This window comes from Beta vulgaris, chromosome 3 (assembly GCF_026745355.1).
Source record: "Beta vulgaris subsp. vulgaris cultivar EL10 chromosome 3, EL10.2, whole genome shotgun sequence".
In the NCBI taxonomy this organism is placed as follows: Eukaryota; Viridiplantae; Streptophyta; class Magnoliopsida; order Caryophyllales; family Amaranthaceae; genus Beta; species Beta vulgaris.
This window is the reverse complement of record NC_079204.1, coordinates 10995987-11016368: the sequence shown is the minus strand read 5'-3', so window position 1 is coordinate 11016368 and position 20382 is coordinate 10995987. Positions and strand designations below refer to the sequence as shown.

General features: G+C 37.7%; 2 protein-coding genes across 2 annotated transcripts; one reads left to right on the top strand and one right to left on the bottom strand.

Moving 5' to 3' along the window:
* The first annotated feature begins 2642 nt into the window (after positions 1–2642).
* On the top strand, positions 2643–3151 carry LOC104906320 (zinc finger A20 and AN1 domain-containing stress-associated protein 1-like). The gene has a single exon (XM_010695055.3). It carries the CDS (start codon positions 2705–2707, stop codon positions 3128–3130), a length of 426 nt encoding a protein of 141 aa, XP_010693357.2. The 5' UTR covers positions 2643–2704; the 3' UTR covers positions 3131–3151.
* Positions 3152–17621: 14470 nt separating this feature from the next.
* LOC104906597 (hypothetical protein) lies at positions 17622–19812 on the bottom strand. The gene has a single exon (XM_010695372.4). It carries the CDS (start codon positions 19407–19409, stop codon positions 17979–17981), a length of 1431 nt encoding a protein of 476 aa, XP_010693674.2. The 5' UTR covers positions 19410–19812; the 3' UTR covers positions 17622–17978.
* Between the last annotated feature and the right edge of the window lie 570 nt (positions 19813–20382).

The window sequence follows — 20382 nt, the reverse complement described above, 5'->3', positions numbered from 1 at the left end:
CGAAGCAATTTTGGATGAATTGAATAATTCTTGCAAATGGAAGTTGATGAATTGCAGTTTTTTGTCGATGAATGTATATATGGTCATGGATGTCTCTCTTGATCCTTATAATCACACTAAGTGAAATTAGCTTTAATTCATTAGTACCACGACATATATTTCATGATCGAATAATTTGAGTTGAAAACGAATAAATACGTTAGTTACGAATTGATAAGAACAGATATGTGTTTACTCTTTTGATCATAACTTGACTTCTACATACCAGAATGAAGTGAGGAACTAGACTTGAAGAGCTATGCAATGATAGGTCACACGAAAATGAACGATGCCTAGAGCTCGAGATACAACCTTTAGAAAATGACTCAGTAAAGCTGTCACATGCCGAGCTTCACCCATCACGTTAGTCGTTGCAAGTCGTTGCGTCGCCCGCTAGCTTGCTAGCACACAAGGTTGGCTCGCCTGGTTTGACGCAGATAAGGGACCCTTAGCCTTTTTAGGTGCTTTATGATCATCTACTATCATCAACCAATCATCGAACTTCCTTGTATTTATTTTCTTATTTCTTTTCTTTTACTTATTTTTAGGTTAGATGATAGGAATATATAGATACTCAGTAACTCAGAGTGATTAATTATTATTATCCTTTATGATTTATTTTCCTTTAATAGTTTTACGTTTTCTTCTTATTTCTTCCATGAACCCTAATTCTTGTTTCTCCATTAATGAAATCATTTAGAGGTATTTTATTCTTTTCTATCATTTATTTATTGATTGCTTTCAATTATGTTTTCGTTCTTAGATTTAGTTTCCATTGTTTCATTCATGTTTGAGTACTTTATGATCTAGGGTTCTGAGAATCTATGTTTCTAATTTAATTGATCATTCATATCTGTAATTAATTAGGTTTTTATAGTTAATCTTGCAACTTCATCAATTGTTTGATTATATCTTGCTAATAAGAGTTATAATTGAGAGATCGACTTTTATAGCCTTACCTACAATTTTGAATTCTTATTATGTTAGCAATCGTAATGCATATGTTGCTTTAAGATCCGACCGTGTAGGATTAACCATTGCTCTAGATTTTTGACTAATTAAATTGTTGATGGTATCTTAATAGACTTTGACCTATAAACTTGGTGCACCATTGTCCTAGATCGTTTTTACTTGATTTTCATTAGTTTAATAATTCCCTTCGATTTCAAATTCGTGACTTTGTTTAGTTTCTCCAACCTTGAAAGTCATATTAAAGTAACCATCTCTTTGTGGATTCAACCCTTCTTATTATCTACTACTGCTCGAAATTATTCTTGACAGGTGTACACCAACCTATCAACTAACAATCTAGCGTCCCAAGTACCTACATACATCATTATATACCCTTAGAAAATGGGAAAAGCAAACAAATGGGAGTTGATAATAAGAGTACAAGAGTAAAAAGCAACATTATTGTGACATTAGTATTTCATGTTCTTTGTTTTGTCATTCTAGTTGTATACATGTATTTTTTCAGTGGCGGAGCCAGCTGTTGTTCCAATTGGCCACGTGACCAACCATTATTGGGGAAGAAAAAATCCCTTCCCTCTTACTTCCAACCTTCCAGCTTTCCTAGTTAAAGGAAAAACTATAGTATTTTTTAGGTCATAGGTTATTGACTCGCTTAAAGAAAATTCTTCCACGAGTTCCACCCAACCAAAACTTAAATAAATAATATATAGTCAAATTAAACATGACAAACAACTGGGTTGAGAGGGAAAGGAAACTGGTCGAGTTGTGTAAAGTTGGGTGAACTTATAGAAAACCAAACAACATCGTCTTATTTATTACTATGGTTCTATTATGTATTTTCATTCATCTTATTTTCAGTTCTTATTAAGAAAAAAATTATAAGTCATTCGACAAAAAAATAAGATTTTACACACTCATAAAATAAGTTCAAATAAATTTAGATACATGAATTAATAAGTTTAGATAAGTTTCGTTTCTCATGTAGTCATCTTATGTCAACATTATGGTGGAGATGTAAAATAATTTTCAATGGTGAACGATAAACTTGGTGTGTTGACTCATTTCTCTAAATCTCTAAAATACTCAAGTTACATAGTATGATTGATAATTTCAGGTTATTTATTTAAAACTAAATTGATAAATTCTCCACAATTTACCCCTCTTCTCATTGATCATAAAATACGTAAAAGTAAACTACTGGTCTTGGAGCACAAGACATGAACAGACAGGTGATACAAAGATACCTAATGGCTCTATACAAAGTAATAGCCATATACCATATATATATACTTCTGTCTCTTTAGAGTTCTACTTTCTAGAAACAAATCCTTTTTCTACATCGACTGATCGACATATATATTTGGACTAGATATTCATGTTAGATTAGGATTAAGATTTGTAACATCTATAAATATAGGAGATTATACTACCTCAAATACCATCCGTCCAAATCAAACCACAACCAACGAAGACCTCACTTAATTCCTCTACAACAATCAAGCATTCAAGCTTCATTTGTTTTCCTCTTGTGGCACCAAAGATAAGGTTGGTTACTGCTGTAATTCACTCGATCAACTTCTTGGCAGCATTTAATCTCACCAAAGTCATATATTGGCTTGTTTTACTCGTTATACGATTATCTTGATTCTTTTCTTAATTCGCAGCACTCTCTAATATTTACGACAACGTAACCATGAATAACGTTCAAGATCCATCCCAACTTTGTGCTAAAGGTTGTGGATTCTTCGCAAGCCCGTCACTTCGAAACATGTGTTCTTCATGTTACCGTGATTACCTTAAGGAAACTCTTCTCAAGATGGAGCGTAAATCATCCCATAACGACAGCAAGCAGCAAAGTGATGTTGATTCCAGTGACAAGAAAGATGCAAATAGTACTACTACTACTAGTACGTGTACACGGTGTGACTTATGCAAGAGACGGGTTGGATTAATGGGGTTCAAGTGCCGGTGTGGCGGCATCTATTGTGGGTCGCACCGCTACGCCAAGGAGCACTCTTGTGCCATCGATAACATTCGCAAGGCGCTTCAACGTGAGGCTCTCTCCAAACAGTTGAACGCTTCTACGTGCAAGGCTGACAAACTTAACTGCAGGATTTGAACTCCAATCAATGGAGTTTAGATAGATTACTATAATCAAGTTTCATCTTGATCTTTTCTTCCTTTTTGTTTTGTAGTGTTAGTATCAATTTCTCTATTGCATTTTGTGAAGATCATAGATAGTTGTTTTTTCTCCTATATATGTTAGGAGTTTAATTAGGTTGTAATCTTGTAAGTAAGGGTGCACATAGAGAGAGAGGTACGGTTGAGGTTCCTCCGAACTTGAAGGTGGTGGGATTGAATAATATAATGTTGATGTCCTACCAAAAAGTATTTCCGATCCTTTCGGAGATCACCATCTTGGGGGAGAGGGCTTTTTTCCCTCTACGTATCAGGGTTTTTTGCCTGCGAACCTCTTCGGATCTTGGTGCTTTTATTTTATTAATATCAAAATATATACCAACTTATTGTTCTTGATAAATCAATCGAAGGAAGAAAAGCAAGATTTATATTGATCATATAGCTAAATCATAGTTTTAACTTTATGTGAATCATGTGGGAGCCCAATGGTTGGAGCTCCCACCTCCCAACCTCATAGTTTAATGCAAACTGTGTTTATTTTTGTTGTTGAAATGGTTTGTACGTATTTCTGATGGAATTTGGCTGGAAATTGTGAAATAGAAGTTAATTGCACGTACACAAAAGTTAAAGAGCTTAATTTGGTCTAACTAAAACTCAAGGGGGTGATTTTCACATTGGATAAGCTCTTGCATGCATTGTGTTAATTAGAATGGAACTAGGTAAATTGTATGCCAGGGAGACAGGGATAGCTGCTCTCATATATACATGCTCTTTAAACTGCATTGGCCTCATAACTGAAGTGTTTCGGTATCGAAAACGGTGCCGGACCCTTTGAGAGTTGTCCGACAAGAGATGGATGTCCATGAGGGATCTGCAACAATGACAAACGTGAGCTACCCTCGGGGGTGTTTCGAGGAAACCCCCTCCAACGCTCAAGTCAGCTAAATGCTTAAGAGAATTCTAGAGAGAGAGAGCTTAGGGAGAGAGAGATAGGCTATTTTTAGTATGAGAGAATGTACCTGCAGGAATAGTACTGGATGGCTATTTATAGGCGTACTATTCACCTGACAGGGCGTGTAATCTTGTGACACTTGTACTGTTGTGATTAATATGTCAGAGTGAAGATTCCCTTTGCTTTGTCGTTTTCTATGACCGTGACGGCAGTCTCGGCGCGAAGACAAAAGATGATGTTTCCCCTTTTGCGAATCCATGTCACCTTGGTTTGCTCTCGGGCAACTAGTAATGTCCGCTAGCAAACTTGGTCATACCCATACAACTAGCCCCCCAGCATCTGTGGCGGTCGTGACCGTCATGGATGTTTTAACTTGGTGACGTGGATGGATTAGGGTTCCTCTGCTAATTGGTTCTTTTCTTACTTCCACGTGTCAACCTAGGTGAGTCGTTGGTTTTTGAAAAAGTGTAATCATTACTTGACTCTGGAATCCCGCTCGTTTTTCCTTTTGAGTCATTAGGGTGTGCTGTATGATCGACACTTGTCGTTGATTCGTAGAGGCAGTTGATACGGTTTTAATCCTGGCCTCTTATTTCGATATTTAAAAGCGAAATCCCTTTTTATTTCCACTTTTACTCAACTTCTTCTCCTTCCTTCATACTCTTCTCTGGTTTTCCCCATTTTCTTGCAAACTTTGAACTCACTATTTCCTGGTTCTAAATTGTTTCTTTTGCTTCGAAATTATCAAATCTTGTTGCTTTTCTTCACCCTTTTCACAATTTCCGAAAAAGTTTGCTTTTTGGCTGTGCTTCTGGGTTTGCTCTGGGGGAATTTCTTCATCGTTGTTGCGACATTTTTTCCGGCGAACTTTTGCCTGAGAAGCGGTTTCCGGGGCGTTTTTAGCTTTCACGTGTGTCTCTGTCCAGGTATCTCTTACCTTTTAGTTTTTCTTTTCATTTTTCGTTTTTATTTTTCTTCCTTGAAATCATATCGGACCAGTCAGATAGTCAGAATTCTTTATGGACTAACTTTATGACTGAGAGTGAGCCTTCTTCCCCTTCCCTTCATGGCGGGCCCAGCTCGTCAGATTCTAGCCCCCCAGATGGGAGGACTCGCCTCTTTGCCGACCTTCCTCTTACTTCTGACCGGGAGAAAGAGCTTAGATCTAAGTTTTTAAACGACCGTTCTTCTCCCGAACTAGCCAACTTGACCACTCAGTTCTTGACCGCTAGGATGAGTGGGGACAATCAGACACTTAAAGAATTGAGACACCAAATTCTGGCCCGTAGGACCCTTAGGCATCCTCCCCCTGATGTTGTTCCCGGTCTGGACGTTCAACCCTTGAGGGAGCATGCCTGGTTGGAGAGTTTAGCGGATGCTGGCGTCGTAACCGATCCTGTCTTTGACCGTCTTGGCCGAGCTCCAACTCCTTCTCATTCCTCTCACCCTCCTGTTGTCAATTTAGGTTCTGATAGCGACTCAATCACCAGCATGGATACTGATGCTCCTCCCTCTACCTCCGACCGGGATCAGGGTTTTCGTCCCCGCCAGATTGACATAGGTGAAAGCTCCAGTATGCCTTCCCCTTCTCGTCCTGAGCCCATTCCTGTCCGCGATAATGTTCTTCATTCTGGGTTATGGTTGCCTCCCGACTATAGTCACGGACCCAAAACCACTGTTATTTGTAAGGGTTGGCGGTCTGCAGCTTTGGAATTAGATTATTGTAAGGTGGCAAAGGAGTTGTATGGTTTTCCTCCTGAGTACGACCTGGTGATCCCAGCTGAGGGGGCCAGAGTAGTTGATTGCCCGGCAGGGCATGTAGCCATATATGCTCATCATCTGGAGTTTGGGTTGCGATTTCCCATGGACTTGGTGTTGGTGAAGATCTTGCAGGCCTTTAATGTCTGCCTTGCCCAGCTGGCTCCCTTGGCCGTGAGGAATATAATTGCTTACATCTGGGTCTGTCGCTACTTGGGCTTCCCTGAGACCTTAAACTTGTTCCGTCACCTACATTGGCTGAGACGAAATGGCTCTGCGGAGAAAGGTTGGTGGTCTCTAATGACGGCCAAGGATAAAATGACCGTTTATCCAAAAATGAGTGGCCTGAAGAGCTGGCAGTAGAGATGGCAATATCCAGTGGATCACCCGACCATCCGCTCCACCCGGTTTATTAAGTGGGTGAAAAACCCGGTTTAAATGGATGATAGCCGGGTGACGGGTAATCGGGTGATGGATGCGGGTCGGGTTCGGGTGATATTTTTTCATCCATCACCCGACCCATCATCCGTTTACCACCCGATCCGTCACCCGTTTAAAGTAAAAAAATATATAATTTTTAAAATTTTTGGCTTTTTCATTTTTATAGCTTTATTAATCTATAGCCCAAAAGTTACAAGATGATAATATAAGTATATAAATGTTAATAATGTGGATTAGGGTTAGTTTGGAGACGATTTTACATAGTAAGTAGAATTATATAAATGGATTAGTGGTTCTTGTTAATAGTTTTTCTCTCTTCTCCTAATACTATTTGATTTCACCCGTTAATCACCCGATCCATCCGTTTAACCCGGTTACAAATGGATGGATGGATTCGGGTGGAGATGGATGCGGGTGATGGATGGATCGGGTGGAGTGGGTGGATGCGGGTGATGGATGCGGGTGACGCTCCACCCGCCCCGAACCCGATCCATTTACATCTCTAGCTGGCAGGGAGCCTTCTACTGGCTTAAGGTCCCGGACGATTTTCCTCTTTGCCGCCATTTCACCAAACCTTATCCTCGAATGGAAGATATTCCCAAATATGATCTGTCCGAGGCTGAGAAGAAGGCTGCGAAATACTTTGGCATTGTAGATATGGTTGTTGAGGGAGAAGAGACTGAGATAAAAGCTCCCCGTACTTGGCTTCCTCATGCCAAATACATTCTGGGTAACGGGCCGCTGTCTGCCGTCTTTCTATGTCGGACTCATCCAGAAGGTGTGTAGTGTTATTCCTAGTCCGACATGGTACTTGGAATTTTTTTTTTTTTTGTTGCTTTTATTTCTTTTTGCGTACTGACGTACTGATTGGTTTACACTTTTCCTGTATTTGCAGGTGACGTCAGCTTAGATTTGGAAGAGTTGGGATTAGACGATCAATTACGTCCAATGTCTAACATCCCTGAAGAGCCCGTTTTCGACCATGATACCGTTCACGGTTTAACTGGTGGTCCGCGAGGCGCTGACCGGAATGCTGGACGGGGTGGCCGGGCTGGACGAACTGTCCGCCGTGCCGGTCGTACATCGGGTCGTGCTCCCGGCCGAGGTGAGCCGACTCCAACCCGCTCTGCCATCCAGGTTCCCATTAACCGAGGTGGTAGCACCACTTCGCGCCGCCGCCCCAGGGATCCTGAGGTTGAAGTTCCTCACAAACGTCAGTCTGTGGAAGTTAATTCTGCAGACGTGACCGTGGCTGGGAACCAAGGGCTTTCTACCTCTCCTGCCCGGGAACCGATTCCGGAGGTTCAATTGTCTCCCTCTTCCCTTCTTCGCAGTCCCGGGACTGCCTTGGGATCTAGCTTCTGAGCCGGCCAAGCTTTCTCTCGGACTTAGGTCCGGGAATCTACTGCCGGGCCCAAGAGTGGATTGAGACTAATGTCGTCCCTCTTTGCGCGTCCGTGAAAGCTGCTCTTTTCCATCCTCCTTCAACTGCTGGCCAACTTTTCAGACCAAATCTGGACGTGAGGGAGGATGAGTCCATCTTTGCGGACATCCCAGCTAATGGTGGTACTTTGGGGTACCGTCTTCTGAAAGGACTCCAACTGCCTTTCGACCGTCCGGCAGATAAGTTGGTGGCGCCCGCTGCTCAGTTGGCTCACGACCTTGTCGTGGTAAGTACATACATTTTCCTCTATTTTTTTTAAATACCCTATATAGTATAATAGTTGTAGTCCCATGCTCTCTTTTCTTCACTTGATCTTCATAATAATGGTAAAATCAATCACAAAGACATACATTATTACTGTTATAGAAAATATACATATTCCAATTAGGCACTGGGAGAGATTTGTTCCCATGCATATATTCTAAAATACTAATTATGTTATGGATCTAAACTCTATTCGGAACTTATGGAAACTAAGAAATAATTATATGACTAGAAAAGTATTAGGTTGTTTATATCTGAATTCTGAAGTAATTAAGCTAAGTTGTGGTGTTCATTTTCGATGATGTCTAATGGGTGATTGGAATGATTAATTTGGGCCATGATGTAAGAATTAAGGATGATTGAGTTCCACAATTTTTGTGTACAAGCGAAATGATGGAATATAAGCTATCTATAGTTCTATACTACTGGTTTATGTGAATGTCATATGGTGTACCCTAAACATTAATTACATTGAAAATTTTTGAGGTAACAATTGTCTCCCGGAAGATATCATAATACTCTCTCGTCTCATAATCGTGTTTGTTTCTTTTGGTACGGTCTCCAAACATATCTTTGACCATCAATATCTTTAATTTCATGTTACTTCATCTGTTTCAAAATATATATAAGATATTCACGCTTTACGAAAATTTGATTTGACCACAAATATCTCTCATAATATGATAAACAAAAATTATAAAATTATACTGTTGAATTCGGCTGAAAAATACTATAATAACATTATCTTTTAAAAAAAATTATCAACATAAATTGAGAGCAATTGACCGTCAAAGTTCGACTTCGAACATCGTGCATGCCTTATATTTTGAAACAGAGGGAATAACAAATAATATAAAAATATAATATTATAAAAGTACACATTAAGGTGAACCTAATAAGATGTAATATGAATATGTTTATTTTGTATATATTAATAAGAGTATACGGTAAAAAAAATGAAAATTTAATCATGAAAAATGAAACAAACACTATATTTAAATTAGTCGCTTAGTGCCAAAATGGCCAACCTTTTGAGGCCCAAACATAAGAAGTAACCCAAAAGAGTAAATAAGAGGTACTAAAGGGCCGGGCAATAGCACGATGACACTAGTTTATGCCCATTGACACCTGTCAAGAATATCAACTGCCTGTCTATATACCCAACATACACCAGAGAAAGAAAGTACAACAATATTTTTGCCACTTACACATCATATAAGATCGCTAAGTCATATACTCATATGCTTATTTTTTTCTAGTATATTTTTATCTTGTGAAAGTACCTACGGTAAGAGTATGACCTTAATATTATAAGACGTACAAATTATATAATTATCTAAAGCAAAATCTTAAATTTTTGTGACATCCTCACATACATCAAGTAAATTGAGAGCACTTAAAAATCAAAACTTTCTAATATGGTGTCCACGTGACACTTAGGCATATTGAGTCGAAAATTGTAAGAGTCTAGGGGAAAAGGCATTTTGTGATATTAATATGCATGTCTGACAATTAAGATACCTAAAATCAAGATTGATTGATATGTTGAATCCCCTACCCTAAGCTACGGTTTTAATATCAATCAATTAAATAAAAACATGGCAATGATTTAGTAGTGGTTTAAGTACTTAAAGATTTAAGGATACTAATTGCTTAATTAAAATCATAAATCACCTAAAATCAGGAAATTAAACATAATCTTGTCCGACTTGATCAAATACCTCCCAATTCAAATTAGTTAGTGCCATATGTCCATTACTGAGACATTGTACACCTAAGCAAAAACATCCATATTTAATTGACACATTGGATTTCATGGCCTTCCCTACCTGATAACTAAGCAAATTTTTCTAACTTTATACAATAGAATGATGATGATGAACTTAAAGTTGTGAAAATCCATACTTTACATAAATATTCCCTCTGTTTCAAAATATAAGGCATTCACGGTTTACGAAAATTTGTTTTGGCCACAAATATCTCTCAAATACGATAAACAAAAATTATAAAAATGATACCGTCGGATTCGTCTTGAAAAATACTACTTCCTCCGTTCCGTTTTAAATGAAACGTTTGCTTTTTCACGCAACCCAACGCGCTTCTTTAGTCATTAATATTTATAGTTGTGTACACGTAAAAAATATTAAAAAGTTATAATTTGATAGTATGCATCGAGACGAATCTAACAAGATCCCACTTGATTATGTTTTTCTTTATATAATAGCGATAAATTGGAGTCAAAATTGATCAATGAATAGTGTCATTTCATCCAATGTTTCATTTAAAACAGAACGGAGGAAGTATAATAATTTTATTTTTTAAAATTTTCTATCAACATAAATTGAGATTTTCGAACGGTCAAAATTTGTTAAAATAAAAGTAATCTAGAAAAATCTTGAAATGTATAGAATAATGTAGAACAAATAGTTCTTGAGAAAAAAGAAAGAACAAAAAGGATAGTTAATGGAACTTGAAAGTATAGCCTAGGAGCTTCTAGAGAAATCAAAGAAACTATCATAACAATGTCGGTTCAAGTAAACCACCGACATTACTACTACTATATATATGGGTGATGAATACTTGTGGGAGATAGATGTAAGCAAAAACTTCACAAAGCAAATATAAGTCAACCCATTTCTACTTCCACATTAATTACAAAAACAAAACAAAACATAATACTATTCCCACTAACTTCCTTCCCAAATTACTAACATTTGGTATCAGAGCCACTATAATCCAAAGCCTTCAACAATTACACAAAAAAATAATCCAACTCCCTGAACAAAAAAAAAAAAAATACCAAACACCACATAAATTAAAATGACTTCCCCAAACACTTCAACCTCAAACACATTTAACTACCCCCAAGTTAATTGGGTACCCACATTTAATGGAGAAAAATATCAACAATGGTTATCCAAATGAAATCCATATTTATCTCACAAGATTTGTGGGAGTTAGTACAAAATGGTTATGAACAACCAAATGACTTTACCAAGAAGCTACTTGGGATGAAGCACGCCGCAAGCAATATAAACAAAATCGGATAAGGGATAATTATGCCCTATCCTTGATCTATCGGGAGTAGATGAAACTATTCTCCCTACCATCATGGCTGCTACAACGGCCAAGGAGGCTTGGAGTATCCTGGAGACAAAATATAGGGGCTCCGAGAGGTAATACTCTTTAAACTCCAATCTTTATGGAGAGACTTTGATAATCTATTAATGGGGAAAATGAAACAATTCAAGAGTTTTTTAGTCGAGTAACAAATATTATAAATCAAATCCGAACTAATGGAGATAAAATTAGAAGATGTCCAAGTTGTTCGGAAAATATTAAGAAGTCTCCCCAAAAATTATGATCATATAGTGGCTGCTATAGAGGAGTCTAATAAAGATTTATCTAAATTAAGTTTAACTGAATTAATGGGCTCCCTTCTAGCACATGAAGATAGAATGCGTAGATTTATAGAGCAGCCACTAGAACAAGCTTTTCAAGCAAAATTAAAATTCTCTAATAATGGAGAAAATAAAAGTAAAATGGCTACGGTAAAGGAGGTACTTCATATAACCGTAGCAGGGGGAGAGGAATTATAAAAATCAAGGAACTCGAGAAAATAACCAATCTGGCTCCTATTGCAATTTATGTAAGAAAAATGGCCATAATACACAAGATTGCTGGTATAAGTGTAAAAGATGCAAAAAGCACACTCATTTTGAAAAAGATTGTTGGTTCCGGCAAAAGGAGGAGGCCAATTTTACGGAAAATAAGGAGCCCAGAGATCAATTATTTTATACATGTTTAAATGCTCACCAAGAGTCAAATGATATATGGTATATTGATAGTGGTTGTTCAAACCACATGACTGGCAACAAAAATTCATTTGTCAGTCTAGACGAAAACATAAAAACACAAATTACTCTTGGTGATGGAAGCAACCAAGAGGTTGCAGGCAAGGGACAATAGCCGTTAGAACAAAAAACGGCTCGTCTAAATTTATTTCTGATGTTTTCTATGTCCCCGGACTTGCACAAAATTTATTAAGTGTAGGCCAACTAATTCAAAGAGGCTATATGGTGAAATTTGATGCTAATAAATGCCTCATATTTGATAAGAAAAAAAGGCAATTAATTACCATTACTCAAATGGCTCCTAATAAAATATTTCCATTAAGAATGCAATTGGAGCATAATGTTGCCCTAAGTTCTATGGTGGATGAGTCCACATTGTGGCATTTGAGATTCGGGCATCTAAATTTTAACAGTTTAAAACTGTTAAAACAAAAAGAAATGGTGATTGGGCTTCCACCTATAACTAATGAAAGAAAAATATGTGAGGGTGTATATATGGCAAAATGCATAGATTGCCATTCCCTACTTCATCCTGGAGGGCCAGAGCTCCATTAGAGCTTGTTCATGCAGATATATGGGGCCCTACCAGAAATCCGTCTCTTGGCGGAAAAAGATATTTTCTATTATTTGTCGATGATTTCACTCGCATGATGGGTTTATATCTTGGAGAAAAAGTCGAAGCATTTTCCCACTTCATGCAATTTAAAGCCCTCACAGAAAAACAAAGTGGGCATTCAATAAAAATTCTAAGAACAGATCGTGGGGGAGAATTTACAAGTAAAGAATTCAACAGTTCTGTAAGGAGCATGGAATCAAAAGAGAATTAACTGTCAGACGCACACCTCAACAAAATGGTGTTGCGGAAAGGAAAAATCGGACCATTGCTGAGATGGCCCGAAGCATGATGCAAGGCAAAAACTTGCCCAAATGTTTTTGGGCCGAAGCCGTACATACGGCTATCTACATTCTCAATCGATCTCCCACGAAGGTCGTCATGGGTATGACACCCTATGAAGCTTGGCATAAAAGAAAGCCAAGAGTGGAGCACCTCAAAGTATTCGGGTGCATCGCATATGCCCACATCCCGAAAGAAAATCGGGAAAAACTCGATGGAAAAGGAGAAAAATGTATCTTCATTGGATACAGTGACGAATCTAAAGGATATCGTCTCTATCAACCCGAATCTAAGAGCTTAATAATCTCAAGAGATGTCATATTCGATGAAGGAGCTCAATGGACGTGGATGGAGAATGAATCTCAGCCACGTGAAGGAGATTTTCTTCCACCAAGCCCAAGAGAGGATGAAGGCCCAAATCATCCAGCAACACAATCATCCTCCAGTCCATCATCACCGAGATCTCCAACCATCCTCGAGATCGGTGAGTCCAACATCAGGATCAAGCTCTCAAAGCTCAGCTCCAGTAGTGCGACGTTCCAAAGAGATCGGCGACCACCAAGCTACTTGGAGGATTTCCATGCAATCAAGCTATCATGGCTCTCTTACTAGCGAACCACAAAGCTTTCAAGAAGCAGCACGAGAAGAGAAATGGATCGAGGCCATGAATGAAGAAATAAGATGATCGAGAAAAACAACACATGGGAGCTTGTTGAGAAACTGAAGACAAAGAAGTCATCGGTCTCAAATGGGTCTACAAGGTCAAGTATAACGAAGATGGGTCCATTCAGAAATACAAGGCTCGTCTCGTCGCAAAAGGTTACTCCCAACAACCAGGGATTGACTTTAACGAGACATATGCTCCCGTTGTCCGCATGGAGACTATCAGGTCAGTCCTTGCTCTTGCTGCTCAACTTAAATTACCAGTCTTTCAATTAGATGTCAAGTCGCATTTCTAAACGGTGAGCTCGAAGAAGAAGTATATGTTGAGCAACCGCAAGGATATCTCATCGAAGGCAAAGAAGACAAAGTATACCGCCTTCGTAAAGCTCTTTATGGACTTAAGCAAGCACCAGGGCCTGGAATAGCAAAATAGATGGCTACCTACTTCAAAATGGGTTTATAAAAAGCCCAAGTGAGCCATCACTATATATCAAGGCCCAAGGATCACAAGATTTTCTCATATTGTGTCTCTATGTAGATGATCTAATCTACACGGGCACTAATCCAAAAATGATTAAAGAATTTAAGAAGACAATGATGTCGGAATATGAAATGACCGACCTTGGAGCCATGAAGTACTTCCTTGGCATGCAAGTCAAGCAAAGCCCAGGAAGAATATTTCTCTCACAAGAGAAATATGCAGACGACCTACTTAAGAAATTCAACATGAGTGAATGTAAGCCATTGGCTACACCAATGGCACTTAATGAAAGGCTATCTAAGAACGATGGCAAAGAGAAGGCCGATGCATCAATATATCGAAGTTTGGTCGGCTCTCTCATCTACCTCACACATACTAGGCCCGACATAGTACATGCTGTCAGCATCGTATCCAGGTTCATGAGTGAGCCAAGTAAATCTCACTTGGCAGCAGCAAAAAGGATTCTCAGGTATGTCAAGGGAACAAAAGGCTATGGAATTTACTGAGACAGAGGAGAATCACAAGCTTACAGGATACACAGACAGCGATTGGGCCGGAAGCATTGATGATCGGAAGAGTACAAGTGGCTACGTCTTCCAGCTGGGAACCAAGACTATTTCTTGGTCATCAAAGAAACAAGCTACAGTAGCTCTGTCATCAGCAGAAGCAGAGTATGTAGCAGCAACAAGTGCAGCATGTGAGGCGATATGGCTTAAAAGAATTCTCGAAGATCTACAACATACATCAAAAGAACCAACAACTACTATATACTGCGACAACATGTCAGCAATAGCCATGACAAAGAATCCAGTCTTTCACAGCCGCACGAAACACATCGAAATACGACATCATTTCATCCGAGAGTTGGTCGACAAACAAGAGATCGAGCTACAATTCTGCAAGACGGGGGAGCAACTTGCCGACATATTCACAAAAGCAATTCCAACAGAGAAATTCATCCAGTTTCGAAGACAACTCAGAGTACAAGATTTTTCAGATTAAGGGGGAGTGTTAAAATAAAAGTAATCTAGAAAAATCTTGAAATGTATAGAATAATGTAGAACAAATAGTTCTTGAGAAAAAAGAAAGAACAAAAGGATAGTTAATGGAACTTGAAAGTATAGCCTAGGAGCTTCTAGAGAAATCAAAGAAAATATCATAACAATGTCGGTTCAAGTAAACCACCGACATTACTACTACTATATATATGGGTGATGAATACTTGTGGGAGATAGATGTAAGCAAAAACTTCACAAAGCAAATATAAGTCAACCCATTTCTACTTCCACATTAATTACAAAAACAAAACAAAATATAATACTATTCCCACTAACTTCCTTCCCAAATTACTAACAAAATTCGACCTCGAACATCGTGCGTGCCTTATATTGTGAAACGGAGGGAGTACACAGGAATAAATATTATAGAATATTTTCCATATTCTATCAAACATATTTCTCACAGTTTAGGAGGGATTCGAGAATGTATATAGTACTTAACAGCTGAAATTCCTAATTTGGCTTGATTTCCTTCCTTGATTTATTCACCCTAGAGGAATAGGGAATCTCGACCCTACTATTTAATTTTGCTCACACCCTCACTATCAAAGTTCATCGATATTCATATGACTTTACGAAAGCGTAGTTTTTGCCGAGCTAGAATGAGAAATAGGCCAATAAATAATTATTCCCGGCCCTATGAGTTATGACTTATGAGCATCTACTTAACGGACCTAAAAGATGAATAGGGCTTAAAGAAAATCTTGAACCAACTGTCATAACTTATGGCCGAAAGTAACACTCAAGATATGAAACCTAATTACTTAGGCCCTATCAATTTTATTTTATAATCTAAAGTTTTCATGTGTAGCAATAACACATTTAGCAAGATATTCCATATGGAGAAAGTATTGGTGTCTCACTGTCAAAAAGACATCTCACACAAAAAGAAAATTTTATTTATATCAAAGCTAAGTCAAAGTAGTACTAAAATAGAGTAATTTGGTATCAACTCTATTTTGGTACCAATTTTCAGTTTAGTATCGAGATTACATTTTGATACTGTAACTTTATTTTGGTACCACTTTGATTTAATTTTAGTACCAAATTTTTTTGTCTTTTTGTATGAGATGCCATTTTGACATCTTACTATAATACGTCTAACCCGCCTTTTTCCTAATTGATGAGAGAACCTTAGAGTATTGACTTTTAGTGAGCACTAATCATTAAATAGATTCCAGCTAATTACTTAGTTCAATAATTAATGAAGATACCCTCAAAAACTTTTCTTTTGCATATAGCCTTTTTTTGCTTCTATTCATACAGCCTTACACTTTCATATATGTTGACTATTTTACACAAAAAGTGTCTCTATTCTGCTACTCAAGATATCAAGCTAATAAAAAAACCCAACCCACCAAACTATAATCAAAGAGTGAGGCTAAACAGATTTTGCTCACTTGCTGTAAACACATGAGATGGGTAATTTAGTAATTAACTTGATGTGGATCTAACACCCATTTATAACTCTTGTTTATTAGTCTTCTACTTTATGATCAAATTGTTGCGTTTGCAACTTAGTATGAAAATTTTAGTGCAATCATAATTGTTTATCCTATATGGCACCACTTCATATCTTCTATCTTCTCGGATTTTTTAAAAAAAATCTAATATTCCAAAAAAATCTATACAAAATATATTAAAAGGCGTACGTGACAATGTATACACGTCACGTGACAATGTATACACGTCACGTGACACATCTACTACTCCACTAAAATTATCCAATGTATACATAAGTCATATCAAGTAACAAAAGTAAAATTAACTTGCAACAAGATTTTAACACGTGACCTCTTGCTATTATATATGACACAATTATCATCTCAAACAACTTTTAATCATGCTTTAAATGTCCACATTATTATATTTGTACCTTTTACATGTTGAGTTTTCCTTAATAATACCTCTGTTTTTTATTTAGTTGCAACAATTTTCTACTTTTAGGTGTTTTTTATTAGTTGCAACATTTTCCTTTTTAGGAAAGCTTTTGGGATAATTTGACTATATTACCCTTAAATCTCTCTCTCCCCATTTAATTACAGTACTAGTAGCAGGGACAAGTGAGTCAATTATACTCTCTTTTCTCATTTCTTAAAGTTTGTGCAAAAAGATGAATGTTGCAACTAAATAAAAACAAAGGTAGTATGTATTAATGGGAATGAAAAAAAATACATATCAAGTTCGAAAGTACCAACTCGGAGCAACGCCGGGGCCAAATACTAGTTTCCTTATTTTAAAAGTCATGAGAGAATTAAATTGCTGACATCTCATAATTGTTGGATAAAAATCTTAATTCATTCTCTACATATATATACAAGAGGATGTCATTAGTGTTTAATGTATAGCTGATCATAAACCTTGATATTTTGGATGATTTTAAATGATATTAATGAAGCTAATTTTAATTTATTAGTTAATGAGACGGCATAAGCAATTGGATCAGGGTCAAGTCAGAAAAAAATAAATATATAGAACCATATGACTTGATCTGATACCTAATTGCTAAATTGCAAGTTACGTTATTGCAGCTGGAGATATAATTACAATAACTAATAATGGTGTATATGAATGCAGTAGTATAAAATCTATGATAATTCTTCTGCCAAAAGAATGACTTGTGAATATAATTATATAGTAGCAAGGAAGAACAATTCCACATGGGTAAGAAATCATATAATTATTGAGTTGCAAAAAATCATATAGTTAAAAGTAGCACAAGTTCATGAGCTTGTTATTAAAGTAAGTTTTTTCTCTACTTAAATTTCACTCAACCATCATAATATCCCATGTACAACAACAATCTTTGTACTACAGCACTACAAACTATACAAATTGAGGGTCAAATATACCTTAATTAGACCCTTTAATCTCATCATAAATGAGATCGATCTCAAAATTCATTTCACCCATATTTATCATGAGTTGAATTCTAATTTTAACCCCTTAATAAAAATCCGAACTAAAATCAATCAAAGCAACCCCCTAAAAAATTTAAGGGAACTTGAAAATACAAGATTATTGTAAATTGATAGGAGAAGTATTCTTGTTATTGAAGAAGAAGTTAGAGCATTCAAGCAAAGCTTTAGCATTCATTTCTCGCTCGAACCTCCATATATAATTTAACCCAACTAACAATTCTGTAATAGCAGCTTCAGTTTTGTCTTTGTTGGCAAAATGTAATGTTTGCAACAACAAAACATTGGTTGATTTCGGCATCAAATTTTGCTGTTCGAAGCTTCTTTCACTTTGCCATTTGATCATGTTATGAGCTAATGGACCTAACCATGCGAGGATTCGCCCAAGGGCGTCCCTCCATTCTGTGGCTAAAATGGGGTCGGTTGCTGTAAAACCGACCCCTTTTAGCCTAGCACGGAGGGAGGATCTTATGCTATTTGGTAGCATAGCATAAACATCCTCCCTCGCATCTAGCCCCACCAAATGTGGTGATTTGATCATTTTCTCTAAGACAATGATCAAATTGGCATAGTGCAATGCCAGGGCAGCCGCCCCCAACGTTGTTGGGGGCGGCTTTAGGTTCTTGATTCTAGACTCAAAGAACCCAGTTCTGGTTCCAAATCCTGCTGTAATCCCAGTTACCCTCTTGTTGGGGCGGAGTGGGGTGGATGTTAAGGGCCCGGACACATAATTGAGGTGGTTGCTCAGATCTGAAGAGGGAAAGACAGTAGCGGATGCGGAAAGACTTCTAGGAAGCGTGCTTGGATGAGAGTAGTAGCTTTGTCCGATCCCGAACACAAACTTGATTCTAACAAGAACTGTGAAGATTAAGCGAGCTAGTAGAAGGATGACCGAATCATAACTTCGGTTCCAAAGTGATTTTTCTTTAACGTACTTTACTTCCTGCTTTTGCCACACCACTTTTTGTTGTACCTCTAACGCACCCTCTTGTGGTGTTTTCTTTAGACTATGTTGGAGTGAATTAAGCTCCTCCATCTCTCGATACAACGCAGCAGTAGCTGCGATGTATCGGTCAACTCTACGGACCAATCCCTCCAGGTCCTTCCCACACAGGGCGGCCCAACTATGTTGGTCCCGCCCTGTACTGGCAAAATCCTCCAAAATCTCATAAAAGGACTGAAGTGTAGGGTCTGTAGCACGGCTACTAAGCCGTGCTACAGTCTTAGATATGATATGAAGGTTTTGTACTATCTCTGAACAGGCGAGTCCTAGAAGGAAAGACTCGTCGTTCGAAACGATCTTTCGTACACCTTCTAAGGCGATAGCCTCGTTCTTAAGACGAACAATGTTCTTATCAGAAAGAGAGTGGTGGAGAGCAAGAAGCTTAGAGAGGAGACCGGCGATCTCGAAAGCTAGCACACCAACATTCCTAGATTTTGATCTAGCTATCTTTGTAGTAGTTGGATGTATGAGCTTGTGTGAGATTTGTGTTTTCAGTCTGCTTAACCAAGTTATTGTTTCTCTAGCCATAATATTATTGAGATAATAGAGAGAGAATAAAAAGAGAGTTAAAGAGGTATGTAAGAAAATGAAGTAATGAAAAAAGGGTATGATTGAAGAAATGAGTTGGTGAGTTATGGGCTTATAGAAGAAGCTGGAATAAGAGAGAGAATAGCAGGTGGAAGCTCGTGGGATGTAGTAAGAGAGAGAGAGATAGAGCACTAAAAATAGTAGTAGTAAATCAAATGGATGAAAGTGGTACACAAAAATACATACATACTTACATTACATTACATTACATAGAGAAGAGGGAAATTTGAGGGTGTTGGAATGAAGTGTTGAACCCACATGCACTAAGTGAGGAGAGGGCGTGAACTATGCTGCAAATGGATGGGAGGATAACTTTGTCCTTTTGTGGGGCTATAATTTAAAGTTGCTCATTTTTTTTTTTTCTTTGGCTTTCTAAAAGAATTTTATTTATTTAAGGTTGTTCTAAGATTAATTAATTAATTTAACTTTAAGCCTTTAAGAAGAGCGTGGTGTTTAGTTAATCATGTCTTTGGCTTTCCATTTGCTTGATAAACATAACATTGGCCACAAGCCCACAATCTTATTTGTTGAGGCTAACTAATAAGTGTTCATTTGGGTGCTAAAAGCACTAAGTAGATAACACTGAAATCGCAATTAGATATTTTGTATGAATTAGGTAATTGATATCGAGGTCTTAATTGACATATAGTATGTATTAGTTGTTTGTACTAATTGTTTTAATTCGCTGTTAGGTATTAGGCGTTAACTGATTTGAACAAAATTGTACCAAGTAAGTGTTGGCCCAGTGGTGTTGGGGACTGGCTTTGGTAGGATGAACCCATGCATGTTCGAATCTCCGCAACACCTTTAGGAGAGGAATGTAACCTAACCATCCCGAACTTGGCCTCGATCCGGATGTAACCCGAAGGGTGAAGTGGATGCAAACACAAAAAACTGGTTTGAACAAAATTGT

Excerpts from the sequence above, each read along its gene's own strand:
- LOC104906597 (XM_010695372.4), bottom strand. The coding sequence starts at position 19,409 with ATGGCTAGAGAAACAATAACTTGGTTAAGCAGACTGAAAACACAAATC.
- LOC104906320 (XM_010695055.3), top strand. The coding sequence starts at position 2,705 with ATGAATAACGTTCAAGATCCATCCCAACTTTGTGCTAAAGGTTGTGGA.